This window comes from Schistocerca americana, chromosome X (genome assembly GCF_021461395.2).
Source record: "Schistocerca americana isolate TAMUIC-IGC-003095 chromosome X, iqSchAmer2.1, whole genome shotgun sequence".
In the NCBI taxonomy this organism is placed as follows: Eukaryota; Metazoa; Arthropoda; class Insecta; order Orthoptera; family Acrididae; genus Schistocerca; species Schistocerca americana.
In genome coordinates this window covers 609,854,316-609,872,000 of record NC_060130.1, presented here as the reverse complement: position 1 = coordinate 609,872,000, position 17,685 = coordinate 609,854,316, and the positions used below count along the sequence as shown (strand labels likewise).

At 38.2% G+C, this 17,685-nt stretch overlaps 1 protein-coding gene across 1 annotated transcript in view; it reads right to left on the bottom strand.

Moving 5' to 3' along the window:
- Positions 1–17,685, bottom strand: part of LOC124554918 (protein unc-79 homolog) — an 859,177-nt gene that overhangs the window by 391,174 nt on the left and 450,318 nt on the right. The window contains exons 28-30 of the mRNA XM_047128608.1: positions 12,586–12,727; positions 9,291–9,588; positions 3,903–3,993 (exon numbers count right to left, since the gene is read on the bottom strand). Of these exons, the coding sequence (XP_046984564.1) occupies positions 3,903–3,993; positions 9,291–9,588; positions 12,586–12,727 (531 nt within the window). The remainder of the gene's footprint in view (positions 1–3,902; positions 3,994–9,290; positions 9,589–12,585; positions 12,728–17,685) is intronic.

Sequence of the window (17,685 nt, the reverse complement as noted above, 5' to 3'; positions counted from 1 at the left end):
TTCCTATTCTGTTGGTCATTGTTAGATGGTGATTTTGCTTTCTTCTTTTTCTCATGCAGAGGATTATTTGATGTTTTTGATGTCAGATTCACTTCTTCAGTAGCACTGGATTGGTTTATATTTTTTGTATTGTTTTCCATTTCTTTGTTTCCTCTAATGAAGAATGACTTTGTAGTCCATCGAATTTTTCTGTGCACTTGAATTGAGAGGGTAATGCCAACCAAGAATCAACTTTTTATCAGAGGATTTTTTCTGCTTTTCTGACACAATATTGGCTATTTGTTTGGCTATCGCGTGTTTCCCCAAAAAGTTAAGATGTAGGCCATGGACAGTATAAAATTTTCAACCAATATTGCTAATGTCCACAGTCACCATGTTTCTGAAATGCTTACATACTCCTAACAGATGTTTATTTGCCCCTGCAATTTCTTTGTGCACACAGGACAATTTTGGTAAGTCGTATCTATGTGGAATATTGCATACTTCCACATTTGTGTGAGTAAGGTGGCTTAAGCATCTTTTCAGACTTCATATGACCTTTTCAGTTTTATTTTTATATACATCATTTGACCCTCCTAATAATACAACAAAATCATTTTGATTAAGACTGGTACAATCGGGAGATTGTCCTAGCTTCCCTACTTCAGAAAATGGGGTGTTTGATTTAGTAATATCTCTTGATTTTATTTGTGTGGTCTGGTTGAAAATTTCCGCTAGTCCACAACCATGGCTGTCCACCAACACTATTACTTTACTTATGTTATTTATCATTTTGTTTTTCTCTGGAGTCACCGTTTTAATGTTTCATTCCATTGCTAGTATATGCACACGAATTGTCACAATGTTGTTTTGTTTTTGTTTCACAGTTTCGAACACACTGTTTTCTTTCTTTTGGTAATAATTTATCATTTTCTTGCATTAGAGTGAAGACTTCACTTTTCAACACCTCAATATCACCTTGTAATATCTTGATAATTTCGCTTTTTGTTTTCACCGCTTTCTCAACTTCAGATGTTTCAAAATGTAAACAGTCGAGACATGTCCATAAATGCACTGATATGCTTTAAGTTTATTTTGGCGTACCTTCTGTGAGGATTCCTTTCATCACCTTTTTATTACATTCTTTACACAACGAGCTGTTCAACATTTTTGACAAGAGAATCACACTATCCATTTTCTGTAATACTTCTGTTTTTGGGGCATGAAAGAAGCAGTCTTATGCGAAGTAAAATTCAACTAGTAACTTTCAACCTAGCAATGAATTGTCAAAATATTGGGAACTCTATTAAATTTCCTGCTACATTTTACACAATATAAACTGCTGTTCACTATTTGTTATTCTGTAACCTTCTATAAGTATATTTTTAGGACCATCATTTCTGTATAACTTTGCTTCATTTCTGAACAAATTATTAGACTTGTGCAACTTTAAACTCATGTTGCTGTCTACATTTATTTGCAAAATTTCCAAATTTTATCATTTATGACCATTGATCCTACTAAAATTTATTATTATTAATTTATGATGATGATGTTTGGTTTGTGGGGTGCTCAACTGCATCGTTATCAGCGCGCGTACAAAATTCCAAACATTGCACAGTCCAATCTCGCCATTTTTCAAGAATGATGATGAAATGATGAGGACAACACAAACACCCAATCATCTCAAGTCAGGCGAAAATCCTCTACCCGGCTGGGAACTGAACCCGGGACCCTGTGCTTGGGAAGCAAGAACGCGACTGCGAGACCACGAGCTGCAGACATTATTAATTTATTCATGTAACTGTTCTGTGATTAATTTATTATACTATAAGTTCATAATTTAATGAAGATTATTTAGCTGTTTTTGCTACTGGACATAAAGCAGATGTGTATGTCTCGACCCAATGACCTCATTGAGCCACGCCTTCAATATGTACATAGCCCAGTACCCATTCTTATTGCTAACTCACACTAATGAGTGTGTAGGTACAGTAGGGAACCTGGCAGTTTACAATGCCATCAAATTATTTCAGAAAATCACTACAAGAATCATGGGATTCCCAAGCTATGCAATAGGGACTGGATGCTGTCAGAAAAGAAAAGATACTGATTGCTACAGCAGCCAAAATATTATGTCTTAAGAAATACACTTAAAAGAGGAGCTTTTAAAAAACCATCATGCTGCTGAAGACGAGAAGCTTCTTGAGAATTTCACATGTATATACAAACAAGAACAGGAGGAAGAACTCCATAACTATATGGTATGAAGATATTATGGCATATGAGAAACTGATTTATGACACTTTACATCTCATATTGCTGAGCATAATGATGTACCACATCCATTCAAGAAAGAGAAAAAGTGGGCAGGCTAGGATTGATTGATACAGTTTAGATGAGACATACAAGCAAAAACCCTATTGAACATATACCACTTCATTTGAGTCTTATTTTTCCTTTTCACTGTCTCTGAGCACTTTGTCCTACCTGCTAGGTAAAATGGCCATTTTGGAAACATTCACTTCAGTTCACTTTTCCACCACAAAATAAGGATTTGAATAATAACTGTTTTATACTTATGGGATGTATACAGTTTATACATGTATATTACATATGCTGATCTATGACATGCCAAAGAAAAACATAATCCTTAGGGTGACCACTTAAACCAACTTTCCCCTAAATATTTTGATCAATAACAAGTAAAATGTTTGAAGGTGAAGAAACAAATAAATAAATATTTTGAGATGTTTTACAAATGTATTGAGTTACACCACTATTACGCATATCCCTATATCAATTTTTTTAAATAATTTTTATTCTAATATTGTGACTATTATCTCACAAATTCACCTCTTGAAACATAATATAGTCACAAAACTTTTATTGTTTTATTTTTTATAGAATTTCAATTGACTGGGTGTTATCACGTGCTCTTACTATAGTTTTATGGCAGATAGTTTTCAAGGAAGAAGGTTTGTTTGGCACATTACTTCATTCTTCCATCGGGAAATCAAAAAAGTAACTGCAATAATAGAATTCATCTAACAAAATATTATCTATTGCACATTGTTTATTGTGGTATTGCACAAATATTGTGCAAAAGTTTTAAGCCTTTAACTAGAAAGCAGTTTCAATTGGTGATCAAGAAGCAGTAAACCTACGCATCCAGGAATGCAGTAAACACTTAGTGGGTATCAGATATATCATAACCTAATACACCGGGCAATTAAAATTAAAGTGCAGCAACTGACAGAGGTCCTGTGTGGATTGTAATTATCATATGGCAGCGAAATTTGGTACATATGTTAATGTGTTAATATAAAACTGATTAATGCCGTAAAAAAATTAGTTCCAGTTCTGGCCTCCAGGTGCAAATCTGGCACTGTACACAGTTTGTATGATGACTGATTGCATTCCTCTCATATTCCACCAATGAACTGCATCTGTCATGTTCTTTACTTACAACTGAGACTAAGTAATCATTAGATTTCATATCCTCACAAATTTTTACACCTGAGTATTTGTATGAGTTGACAAATGACGACTGTGACTCACTCATATTGTAGTCATAGGATAGGTTCATGTTTGGATGATTCTTCCTAAACTATATCACCAAATCCTTGCCTGCCATCATTTTTGAACATTTAAAGTGAGTTTTTAATCATTGCAGCATTTTGTAATCATTGTTTTTATGTACTGCACTTTCATTTATTACCACATTTAATGACGTGACATTCTAGTAAATTCTTTCAATACAGTAAATTATATTCTGCTATCATTAAAACATACACTTATCTTAATTTTTGTTCTTAGTGATGCCTTCGAGTTGTCATCTTATAAAATACTGAATTAAGATGCACACTAGATCATTATAGAGACAGTAATGGAATACCCATAAAAAGGGCATGTAAATTTACCTGTATGCTGCCATGAAGTGTACTATCAGATTTTGGACTTTCTGGAATAGCTGCCAGTTCTGATTCAGTTGTTTCTGCTTCAATTGAGTAACTAAAATACAAGAAAAAAATTCTATGTTATTTGAAAGAAATGTTGAATTTGTTAATAAAGCACAGAGTTAAAGAGTTTATGTGTTATAATATGTTAAGTATCAGGTTTTCTTTTTCTTTGTGACAAATTGTGTTCAGATCATGCGGCATAAAGAAGTATCATGTATTCAACAGCAGTAGTCTTAAATGAGTAGTATTATTAAATGTATTATGCAGCTGGTGACATGTAACAGTTGATACTCAGAGGAGCTCAATGTACAGTTCTTCATGTTATCTGAGACTCTGGTCTGAAGATAGTCACACAGACCAAAACTGGATACCGGAATTAAAAATTAATAATATATTGTAATCTAGACTGTCAACTTTTTAATTTTTTGGTTAAAACTGTAATTTACAATCACTGCATTATAGTGACAGATTTTTCCCACACCATTATCTAACAAATTTTGTATCATCATCATGGAAACACCCAGTATATCATAAACTACAGTATTCCTACCACATTCCTTTGAGTTATGCTGGACACTACTTCCTCTCCAATATGAGCATCATACTGATTCCTTTTAGCTAGGTAGTGTTCATCAAGTCACATACATGTTCTGATATTTCCCAAGCAAATCTTCTTTACTTGGGTGACTGCACTTCCTGCTTTCTGCAAGACACTAAACACTGAATCAACCTAGTTTGTATCTGTCTACAATCTGCTAATTCGCATTAATGAAAACACAAGTCTGCATTTTACGCATTCAGTAAATGTATAATCCACATTGATCCTTACATCAGAGTTTTTTTTTTTTAATTTTGTGTTTGACTTTTCCTGTACCAAATTATCTCATTTGTTTTCAATTCTGCAGTAATTCTCAAAAGATGACAGTGGTGTGACTTTGCCTCTGAAGTTTACTTGAGATGGCCACTCAGCTCCATAACTCCACTTCCTACAAAAGACATGTATCATATATGTAATAATATTTATAGGAAAAAGAAAATTAGGTTGTGTTAAGATTGGTGAGTTTGTGATTTATGTTGAAGATATTCTGGGGGCATCATGATGTCACAGCAGGTAAGCAGGCAGGGGCTCAAAGTCTGCAGAGCTCCAGCTATAGTGAAGTTCCATGTTTGTAGAACTTGGTAACTAAGGAGATCTACATACAACACAGAAATGAATTTGACTCAGAACCATAAGGAGAGTTTGTTCATGTTATTACCTGGTTAATGAATTTATTGTCAATCAGAAGTTAAACTGATTTGTGATTGGGATAATAAATCCTATTTGTGAACCTACAAGCACATGTTACTATGTCCCTCTGAAATGAGCAAGAAGACTACTTCAAGAAGGAGATTACTCTCACAGTTTATAATTACTTTTTGTTTCTTTATTTCTCTGTTAACAGATAGGACTGTCAGCTAAATTATTTATGTTATTTAAAAATAATTGTGTTTATTCTATGGGATGTTGTACCTGCACAGACAATTTATGTTTGTAAAAATTGCTATTGGACAGTCGGTTGCTTGTATTTGAACTGATCTCATCTCAGAATGAATTTTAAAAAATCCAATTATTTATTAAAACTGCTGGCCTTAAATACAATTGTGTGTGAATGGATAAATATACCAATGGCTTAACTGAAATTTTGTATTTATTTACACCTATGAGCTATTATAAAAATATTAGTCTGCAGTTAAGTATTAAAGAATTCATTGTTATTTTGTATAACAAAAAGTTATTTCATTTTGATCTGTAAAGAAATCAGAGAAGGTAATGCAACACAAATAATAAGAAAGAGGAGTACACAGGTGAAGAATTTTGCTAGCATTTGTGGCTAATAATTATTTTCAGTATATTCATTTGTGTGGCATTTTTGGTTTTATACAACATGATTGTATTGCAGCACAGCACTTCAAATTCAGGTAGAAAATATGTTATCAGCAAATTCAAACAACATGAAGGAATTAGAATTCTGAAGACATACTATACATTATTCTAATTGGCCAATGAACAGGCCTCTGCATGTGCTGTTGAATATTTTGCAGCTTCTGCATTCAAAGAAGAAGAAGTTTTGGTTGAGGATGTGTACATATTTATTGTGCCAGGAAGGAGTTGGTGAATTTGGGCTCAGCCATACTTTGAGATACGTAATGTTTGATGGTGAAAATGCTATGTAATTGAATTGTAAATGTTGGTATACAAGGAGATGGCATTGATGCTGACACAGGTAACAGTAGGTGATAAAGGCATCCAAATTGTGGAGAGCCAACTGGGGAATTATTTCACGTTTCTGGTCTGTGGACAACAGTCTAAAAGTATTGGTCCTTAAGAGCATAAAACTTTACAATGGGAACTCTGGAACAAGCCACAATGGATGTGCAATTTGGTTGAGCTTGGGAATATGAGCAAGTTGGCAGGCAGGTTAAGGATGGGGCAGGAAAGGTGAGAAAGGATTGCAGGTCTCACAGGAATTCTGAGATTGGTACAATGCAGGAAAGCTTGTAGATGGATATGTAAAACAGTTGTCAGACAGCCCTATGGCAAGTTGTAATTGGTCCTTAATTTGCACTGAGATGGGGTTGATGTTCAAGCTGGTCCCACGTACGAGGGGGGACCCAAAAGAAACCAGATTGTTGTCATAAAAAATTTATTGATGAACCTTTTTACAAAATTACTTCAGTCACCTTCAAAATACTCTCCATTACATGCAATGCACTTGTAAAGTCTCTTTTTCCCACTGTTGGAATCATGTTTGGAACTCTTCAAGTTTAATATTGTCCAGTGCCCTTTGCGAAGCTGTTTTTACCGCCTCCACATCAACATAACGCTTCCCTTTTAGCGTTTTTTTCATTTGTGGTAATAGGAAAAAGTCACACGGGGCTAGGTCTGGTGAATACGGAGTGTGCGGAACAACAGACCACCTCTGAGATGCCAAATAGTGGGTCACTCATAAGGCCGTGTGTGCTGGAGCGCTGTCGTGATGCAGAAACCAGTCACCTGATCGCCAAAGTTCCGGGCATTTCCTCCTCACATCCTCTCGCAGACACCTTAAAACATCCAAGTAAAAGTGCTGGTTAACAGTCTGGCCAGGGGGTACGAATTCCTGATGCACAATTCCACAAACATAAAAAAAGACAATGATCATTGTCTTCACGTTTGACCTCATTTGCCTTGCTTTTTTTGGTCTGCGAGAGTTGGAGTCCTCCACTGGCTTGACACTTGCTTGGTTTCTGGGTCATACTCATAACATCAATTCTCATCCCCTGTAATGACTTTGTTCAAGAAGTTTGGATCACATGCAATCTCTGTTTTCAAGTCCTGACACACATTCATGTGGATGGTTTTTTGCTCCTGTGTGAGAAGGCGCGGAACAAATTTAGCAGCAACATGTCTCATGTGCAAATCCTCACTCAAAATCCACTGGCATGAGCTCCAACTGACTCCTGTCTCTGCTGAAATTTGGTCGATCATTTGGCGACGATCCTCGTTCCTCTTTTGGTGGACCTTTTCAATGTTCTACCCATTTTGCGATGTTGAAGGGCGTCCAGAATGAGCTTGGTCTTCAACACACATTTCACTAAGTTTAAAGTGCCCAAACCACTCAAAAACCTGTTTGCAGCTCATAGCGTCCTCCTGGAAAGCTTCCTGAAGCATTTGGTGTGTCTCTGTTGCAGTTTTTTTAAGCAGGAAACAAAATTTCACACACACTCTTTGTTCTTTTAAAGTTGCCATAATGACTTGGCAGAGGTAACCCGCCAACAGTCAGAGAAACACAATACCACACTTGCACGTTCAGCTCTACACTGACACTGTCTGCACAGCTGTTTCATGAAGGTCTCAACTAACACCATCTAGCATGAGAACCCTGCACTTTGTCTATGAGTGGCAGTGTCCTAAGGGTACGGTTTCTTTTGGGTCCCCCCTCGTATGTTCTATGGGGTACAGATTGACAGATCGCTAGGGGCCTTAGTGGTCATGGGAGTACCTCAAAATCACACAGACAATTCACACAGACACATGCTATTTGTGGGTGAGCATTGTTCTGATGAAAAATGGCACCACAAAGCTATCACATGAGAGGTGGCACATGAAGATGCAAGATGTCCATCAAGTCCAGAAGTTGCTGCCATAATGTGATGCCATTCATCAAAAGCCCAAGCTCCCCAGACAAAGCAACACTTAAAATGCAGCCTTTTGCATTCTCATGTTAACAGCAGCTTATGCATGGGACTGTCATCTCCTAGTCCAGCTGCTGCTAGTCTCTGACCAATGGTGAGGATGACAGAAAAGTTGCACAGAGTTCGTTATTTATCCTTAGGTGGTAGGTGGAGATGTGAAGGGTTTAAAATATGCACAAGAGGGCAATCCTCCTTGTGTTAGTCCGATGTTGTTGACTGGAAACTTTATGATTAGTTTGCCTGCCATACTGCTCACATGCAGTTCCAACATCAGGCTACTGTCACATCCTAATGCCACAGAAATATAAATATTATAAGAGTTGAGCAGCCACCCAAATGGAGACACAAAATATTTCCCCTTTCAAACTCTGTCAGATACTGATACCACTGTCTCTTGTAAGCAAGCAGTATCTCCATGTTGTTCATAGCAATCACTCAACATCTGACGCAGTTCTTGCTCCTTATATACCCTACAAGACCTGGCAACAATACTACACTATGGTGGCCATTCTACCTGCCACAGAGATTTGCAACTCTAATCAGTTACATACCTGCCAATGGTGTCTACATGTACAAAATCACCATATCTTCTGAGTGCTTTAGTTTTTCTGTCTGGCAGTATATGTCAGCAAGTTTGATAACTGTGAGAAGTTGATGGAGAGGCTTACTGGGGTCTTGAGTGAACACTTTGACACATTCCAATGTGTGAGAATGAGATTAGTGGCCATAAAGACTTTTAAGCTGGTGTTACTCTTGGTCATCTAGTTCTCAGAAAGTAATGTCTATTGGTATGGAATATACATTTACTAAAACTGTCATTGCAAATCAGAGCAACTAAATGGCACAAATTACACACAGCAACACTGTACAATGTTCACTATTTACAAAATAGGAAATTCATATTTCATGGACATTTTGTACTACAGTTTATTTTATTATATTCTCAATCACTTGACGAAACATCATAAAAATTAATAAGTTTGGTAGTTAAAATAACTGGTCACATTAAATTGTCAGCATTAAAAGGCTTAATTTTTGTGAGTTATATAGGTCCAGTGCTATTCAGCTACCAGTGAGGCATGTATCAAGCACAGTATTTAGCTGTAGATTCTGCACTATATGTATTATTAGTACCTTGACTCTGGCATCCTTCTTTCAAAGCTGGATGATTTGCTTGGAAAATTGGTATGGTGTCGTATTTCAAAGTTAGGCAAAGACCTTTGATGGTGAAGTGTTGTTATTTTCCCAGCTCTAGGGGTGACTGAAATATGAGGATTCACTTCTTCTGGAAAGAGTGGGGATAGTGGGGGTGTATCTAGTTTTTCTGTGTTGCCACTTCCAATGTTGATGAGACCACCATTCCCACTGATAAATCCACATCCACCTTGTCCACCTCCATCTATGTCTCCACCCAAAGATGGTTGATTCAGATCTGTACAAAACAGTCAGAACAGATTACCAATCTCAAAACATATGAATGCACAGTAATTAGTATTATCTAGCTTGAAAAGCAGAAGGTTAAAAACCATAGTGACCATTAGTCTAAATATTACATGTGAAGAAGTGGGCTGTTAATTGCACTGCGGAGTCATTGGATATGTACACTGATTTTCACAAAATAATTATCGTGATTACAAACATGGTAAAAAACCTTCTATAGCCATGATCACATACATTCTTTTTTATTTTTGACAGCCAGTTTTGACAGATGAAACTGTCATCTTCTGGTCTTCCAAAAAATTTAAAAAAAAAAAAATGTATTCATTGTGAGTTAGAAACTCATGCCATGTTGTCATAATGGTGGATAAAATGTAGCACTATCATGACATCATGGCATAAGGTTCTAATTCACAATGAACATGTTCTGTAACAAAATTTTTGAGGACCACAAGGTGAAACTTACATTTGTGGAAGTCACTGTCAAAAATAAAAAAGAATTTATGTGATATTGGCTAAAGAAAGTTTTTTTCCCAAGTAAAACATGTGGCTTGCTATAAATTCTCAACATGAGAAAATTCAATCATGATTACAACTAATATTATCACTGATTAAGATAAATAGTAAGTAAATACCATTGTTCCTTTAGTTTTCCAGTCATTCTGTACCGTCTCTACAATTGATTTATGTGACCACTGTTTCAGTATTCCAGCTACTGATAACAACATCTCTAACATCATGTTATTTCCATTATATTATCCACTTGTTGCTTTATCTAAAGGATATGTAGTAATCCCTTTGTTAATGATATGGGTATAATGGTCTCTTGTTTCATCAGTAAGTAGTTCCAAAGAATAAATAAATAAATGGAAGAACAAGAGATGGCGAAGAAGAAGGAGGAGAAGAAGAAGAAGACGGCTGGTAAGTAAGTAGATTAGAGTTTAACATGTCATTGACAATGAGGTCATTAGAGACAGAGGACAGGCTCAGATTAGGAAAGGATGGGGAAGGAAATCAGCCATGCCCTTTTCAATGGAAATGTCCCAGCATTTCCCTTAAGTAATTTAGTGTAATTGCAGGAAACCTAGGTCTGGATGGCTGGACTGGAATTGAAACCGTCAACCTTCTGAATGTGAGTCTAGTGTGCTAATCACTCTACCACCTCACTCAGTTGGAATAGAAGAATAAGAGATAAATGGGGGGTCTCTATATGCAGAGCAGCAATATTTCTTGCAGTTTCTGGGAAGAAAGACTACATGTAATAAATGTTACAGAATAGATAATGATGACAGATTTTAACAGTCAACAAAAGAAAACTGTCTAATGAAACAATAAGTCATAGAGATAATTATGACTCACATCTGCAAATTGAAATAGTTTTGTTCTATCACTTTCATAATCTTTGGAATACCAGTTGGTACCAATTACTGTCTATAAAAATGCGTTCTGACTTTTTTGTTCATCATTACTCAAACATCTATACAATAATCTATTCCCAAGATACCAGTGTGTAACTGTTATCCACAAATATCAGTACAGAGCACAACAAATGCATTCACAGAGTGACTGATGCATAGCTATGATAGTATGGAGGAACTGTCACTGAATTATGCAGGGCCAGGAGACAGTCCAATGGCATTATGGTATTATGAAAACAATCTGCACTACTGGCATCAAAGATTTTTTCCAGCAGGATCCTAGCATAAAATAATCCCAATGATCAAAAATTGGAATCATCAATAGAGGAATATAGTGTTACACAGGGGCACAAAGTTTACTTTGGAAAAACAAAGGTCATCTCCCTCTGTTAGCTTACTGAGATAAAGTACTAAAAGGAGTGGTAGGAATTTGCATGTGCAGTGTCAATTTTAACAGAGGTGAAGGTTATAATCTGAGTGGTGCCTGGAGACAAGCACTTGATATAAAGCATCTTCAAAGGAGTATAAGCAAAAATTGTAACTCTTTGGAGGGTAGGAGATGCTGTGGATGGTCTCCGTTCTACTTCTGTCCCTCAACTGTGGCCCAGTGTGGGAGGGGAAACACACTGCCACTTGGCTAGTTTCTTGCATTTTGCCAAGCAGATTCCATGACTAACAGATGTTAGAATTCTAACTGATGTCACCTGATGAACTACAAGCTTGAACAAAACTATAAAGGAAGTCAACTCCTGAACAAAATGTGACAATAAGTGAAAGCTCAAGTTTTAACTCCAATTTGACGTGGTCTGAACACCAAGAACAAGACGTGATTATACAATGTGCAGTAATGTACATGTGAAAATTAATGGACCAAACTGAATACAATACAAATCCACATCAAGTCTAGTACTGATAAAAAGGTTTATATAGAAAGTTTGTGAAGATGCCCAATCTGAGCAGTTAACATAACATAAGTAACAAGAATAAAAAACAGTTGCCAGTCTGTGCTGCACCTTTTATGGGAAATAGGTTGTGAGGTGCAAAGTCTATGTGACACACAGCAGATGCACAATTGGTGATGATGTGCACAGCAGCACAGCACCTTCCAAAGTGATGCATCTTCCATGAGCTCTTCCTCTGTGTCATTATCACTCTCTAAGAATATAGCAGTGTTTGTCAGGTGTGAACATGAATATTATTTGACTCATTGGTATTACTCAAGGCGAGTACTGACATTGAGTTTCACAAGCTATTTTACACAACATAATTTACAAGCACTCAATAAAATCCCCTAGATGAAACAGCTACATTAAACACAAAACACTTATGGTTTTATAGTGAATTTGTGGCCAGTGAAATGTGAATAAGGAAACTTTTAAAATTGGCTGAAAACCCAAGTGGAATCCCAGCCAGTAATACATTACTGATACAAATTTACTTTTACCTTTATAATGGATGAACCACTAATAGAGTGATGTACAATTCAGTGACACATTGAGAAGAATATTACTGGCAAGAATATTGCCACTCATAAACAAGATAACAAAAATTCATTATACAAGAGTGAAACTAACCTTCAGAACGAGATGGCAATGTTCCCATAACTAGAGTTGCAGGTATATGACGACACTGATGATGTTGTGAGTCCAATGTATTCAGCACAATTTTGATAAGTGACTGAAGTTGGCCACTGTGTGGAGGTTGATTATACTGGTACTGGAAACAGAAAAGTTACCATTTACAACTTGTACAATGATAACAATAACTTAAATGATGACAGCTCTGTGTTAAAAACTAGGTAGATTATAAAGGCAATCCAAACAGAATGTTTAGAGATATGAGAATAATATTTACATATATCTAGCTGAAGCACACCAATATTAGGAATGAACAATAAGTTGGAAGAATAAATATGTTTAACAAAATCTACTGTATTAATAGCTATAATGTATTGGTGGTCATGGTTTTGAACAGTTATTGTTCTATCAGCCTGAATTGGGACATGGTCACCTACACTCCTGGAAATGGAAAAAAGAACACATTGACACCGGTGTGTCAGACCCACCATACTTGCTCCGGACACTGCGAGAGGGCTGTACAGGCAATGATCACACGCACGGCACAGCGAACACACCAGGAACCGTGGTGTTGGCCGTTGAATGGCGCTAGCTGCGCAGCATTTGTGCACCGCCGCCGTCAGTGTCAGCCAGTTTGCCGTGGCATACGGAGCTCCATTGCAGTCTTTAACACTGGTAGCATGCCGCGACAGTGTGGACGTGAACCGTATGTGCAGTTGACGGACTTTGAGCGAGGGCGTATTGTGGGCATGCGGGAGGCCGGGTGGACGTACCGCCGAATTGCTCAACACATGGGGCGTGAGGTCTCCACAGTACATCGATGTTGTCGCCAGTGGTCGGCGGAAGGTGCACGTGCCCGTCGACCTGGGACCGGACCGCAGTGACGCACGGATTCACGCCAAGACCGTAGGATCCTACGCAGTGCCGTAGGGGACCGCACCGCCACTTCCCAGCAAATTAGGGACACTGTTGCTCCTGGGGTATCGGCGAGGACCATTCGCAACCATCTCCATGAAGCTGGGCTACGGTCCCGCACACCGTTAGGCCGTCTTCCACTCACGCCCCAACATCGTGCAGCCCACCTCCAGTGGTGTCGTGACAGGCGTGAATGGAGGGACGAATGGAGACGTGTCGTCTTCAGCGATGAGAGTCGCTTCTGCCTTGGTGCCAATGATGGTCGTATGCGTGTTTGGTGCCGTGCAGGTGAGTGCCACAATCAGGACTGCATACGACCGAGGCACACAGGGCCAACACCCAGCATCATGGTGTGGGGAGCGATCTCCTACACTGGCCGTACACCACTGGTGATCGTCGAGGGGACACTGAATAGTGCACGGTACATCCAAACCGTCATCGAACCCATCGTTCTACCATTCCTAGACCGGCAAGGGAACTTGCTGTTCCAACAGGACAATGCACGTCCGCATGTATCCCGTGCCACCCAACGTGCTCTAGAAGGTGTAAGTCAACTACCCTGGCCAGCAAGATCTCCGGATCTGTCCCCCATTGAGCATGTTTGGGACTGGATGAAGCGTCGTCTCACGCGGTCTGCATGTCCAGCACGAACGCTGGTCCAACTGAGGTGCCAGGTGGAAATGGCATGGCAAGCCGTTCCACAGGACTACATCCAGCATCTCTACGATCGTCTCCATGGGAGAATAGCAGCCTGCATTGCTGCGAAAGGTGGATATACACTGTACTAGTGCCGACATTGTGCATGCTCTGTTGCCTGTGTCTATGTGCCTGTGGTTCTGTCAGTGTGATCATGTGATGTATCTGACCCCAGGAATGTGTCAATAAAGTTTCCCCTTCCTGGGACAATGAATTCACGGTGTTCTTATTTCAATTTCCAGGAGTGTATATTGTTTTGCATCAGTATCAAAATTTGAAAAGAATAGCTCCAAAGGTGGACAGACAACATGCAAGAAGCAGTTGTCTGTAAGATTTACATGCATCTTTTTTGTGGATGTAGTATGCCTCCTTAGTATCCTTCTGTTCAATCAGAGTCTGCCATCAGCATTCCCTACAACTTTTTGAATAATTTTCTGATCTAACACTGCACTGTATGGATAGTCCCATATATGTTTGCCTACTATGACTGATTCCTTTGATTGATGAATCAAGATGTAATCAAACAATTTTACTTATATGCATTGCAGTACAATACGTTAGGTTGAGTGCCAAGTACCAGTCTTTGCACAAACTCCTTGTCAGTTGGAGATCTACACTAAAGAGCCATGGAAATTTGTACACCTGCCTAATATCGTGTAGGGCTCCAACAAGCATGCAGAAGTGCCACAAAATGGCATGGCATGGATTGACTGATGTGTGAAGTAGTGTTGGAGGGAACTGACTCCATGAATCCTGCAGGGCTGTCCATAAATTCATAAGAGTACAAGGGGGTAGAAATCTCTAATGAACAGCATGTTGCAAGACATCCCAGATATGTTCAATAATGTTCATGTATGGGGAGTTTGGTGGCCAGCAGAAGTGTTTAAACTCATAAGAGTGTTCCTGGAGCCACTCTGTAGCAATTCTGGATGTGTGGGTTGTAGCATTGTCCTGCCGGAATTGCCCAAGTCTGTCAGAATACACAATGGACATGAACGGATGCAGGCGATCAGACAGGATGCTTATGTATGTGTCACCTGTCAGAGTAGTATCTAGATGTATCAGGTGGCCCATATCACTCAAACCGCACACCCCCTCACACCATTACAGAGACTCCACCAGCTTGAACAGTTCCTTGCTGACATGCAGTGTTCATGGATTTATGAGGTTGTCTCCATACCCACACATGTCCATCAGCTCAGTACCATTTGAAATGAGACTTGTCTGACCAGGTAACATGTTTCCAGTCATCAACAGTCCAATGTCAGTGGTCAAGGGCCCCACACGAGGCATAAAGCTTTGCCTTGTGCAGTCATCAAGGGTACATGAGTGGGCTCCAAAAGCCCATATCAATGATTTTTCATTGAATGATTCACATGCTGACACTTGTTGATGGTCCAGCTTCGAAATCTAAAGTAATTTGAGGAAGGGTTGCACTTCTTCCACATTAAATGATTCTCCTCAGTCGTCATTGATTCCATTCTTGCAGAATCTATTTCTGGCCACAGCAATATAAGAGATTTGATGTTTTACTGGATTCCTGATATTCACAGTGCACTCATGAAATGGTCATACAGGAAAATCCCCACTTCATCGTTACCTCGGAGATGTTGCCTCCCATCGCTCGTGAACAGACTATAACACCACTTTCAAACTCACTGACTGCAGTGCAGTATTTTGCATATTTACATACCTCTGTATTTGAATATGCATGCCTATACCAGTTTCATTGGCAATTCAGTGTACCTACATTTCACAGTCATTTTCCAGTGATTCAACCTTTGCACTACAATAGCACCATCCATTAACAGCCTCAGAGGGCTACCAATGCTATCTACAAGGGCATTTACATAAGATATTTATACTAAGAATATATATTCCTCTCCGTAGGTTCAAGTCCTCCCTCGGGCATGGGTGTGTGTCTTGGCCTATGACTTAGTGGTTAGTACTTGCTTCATTCTCTGATATTTTGCAGTTGTGATTCTCTATGACATATACTTATATAGTGATATTTACAGTAATACCAAATCTGATTATGACAATATATCAACCTGGCACTAAGACTATTAACTAACTATTAACAAGTGTCACCTTCGTGAAATTAAAAAATGTAACTGAAGATTTATGAATAATAACTTGAGACATTCATGTCATACAAATACCTGGGAATATTAAATGTGGTAATTTGATTTAGAACAGATATACTGGCTTAGTTGCAGACATCATTTACTGATAAGGCACTGGGAAACAACACTTTTGCCAGAGAACATCTCTGTTGCTAATGGTGGAATAGTGATCAAGTGTGTGGTGTCTAGACCAGGTCAAACTAACAGGATATGTAAAGAAAGTCAGCACAAATGCACCAGTTCCATTCATCTTACTAGGGTGTTGTGAAAAGTTAAGAAATTTCACTTGGCAGGCACTTAAAGATTACAGAACAACATGCTAAAAAATGCCAAAGACTAACCTTCATGTTAGAACCTACACACATAATTCACCCCTTATGTAATGTTCCCACAGAGACTATGAAGACAAAAATTATACAAAAAAAAAAAAAAAAAAAAAAAAAAAATACATACAAGAGGCACATAAGCAATCACTTTTCCTATGCTCAATATGTGAACAGATTGTAACAAATCTTAATATATGCTTCAATAAAAAGTATTTTGTGCCATAGACTTTACAGTAATGCACACAACAAAAAAGCAAATGTCTTTTCTCTGGTGTTTCTAAAAGTAATAACAATTTTGTTTATGTTACATATAGTTTAGACATGGTGTGGAAGAACTGAAATCTGGTTGCAGGAAGAACAGCAACTTCTGGGCATGTTAGTACAGGTTTGTTGTTGTTGTGGTCCTCATACTGTTTTGATGCTGCTCTCCATACTACCCTATCCTGTGAAAGTTTCTTTATCTCCAAATAATTACTGAATCTTACATTCTTCTGAATATGCTTACTGTTTTTATCTCTTGGATTCCGTCTACAATTTTAAGCCCCCTTACTTCCCTCCAATACTAAACTCCTGATCTCTTGATGTCTCAGAATTTGTCCTATCAACCACTTCCTTCTTATAGTCGGGATGTGCCATAAATTTCTTTCCTCACCAGTTCTATTCAGTACTTGCTCATTAGTTACATGAACTACCCATCTAATCTTAAACATGATCCTGTGGCACCATGTTTTGAAACCTTCTATTATATTCTTGTCCAAACTGTTTATCATCCATGCTTCAGTTCCATACATGGATACACTCCATACAAATACCTTCAGAAAAGGCTTCTTAACACTTACATCTGTATTCAATGTTAACAAATTTCTCTTCTTCAGAAACACTTTTCTTGTCATTGCCAGTCTACATTTTATATCCTCTCTGCTTTGGCCATTGTTAGGTACTTTTCTGTCCAAACAGCAAAACCAATCTACTATTTTAAATGTCTCATTTAATTCTCTCAGCATCACTTGATTCAATTCAACTTCATTCCATTA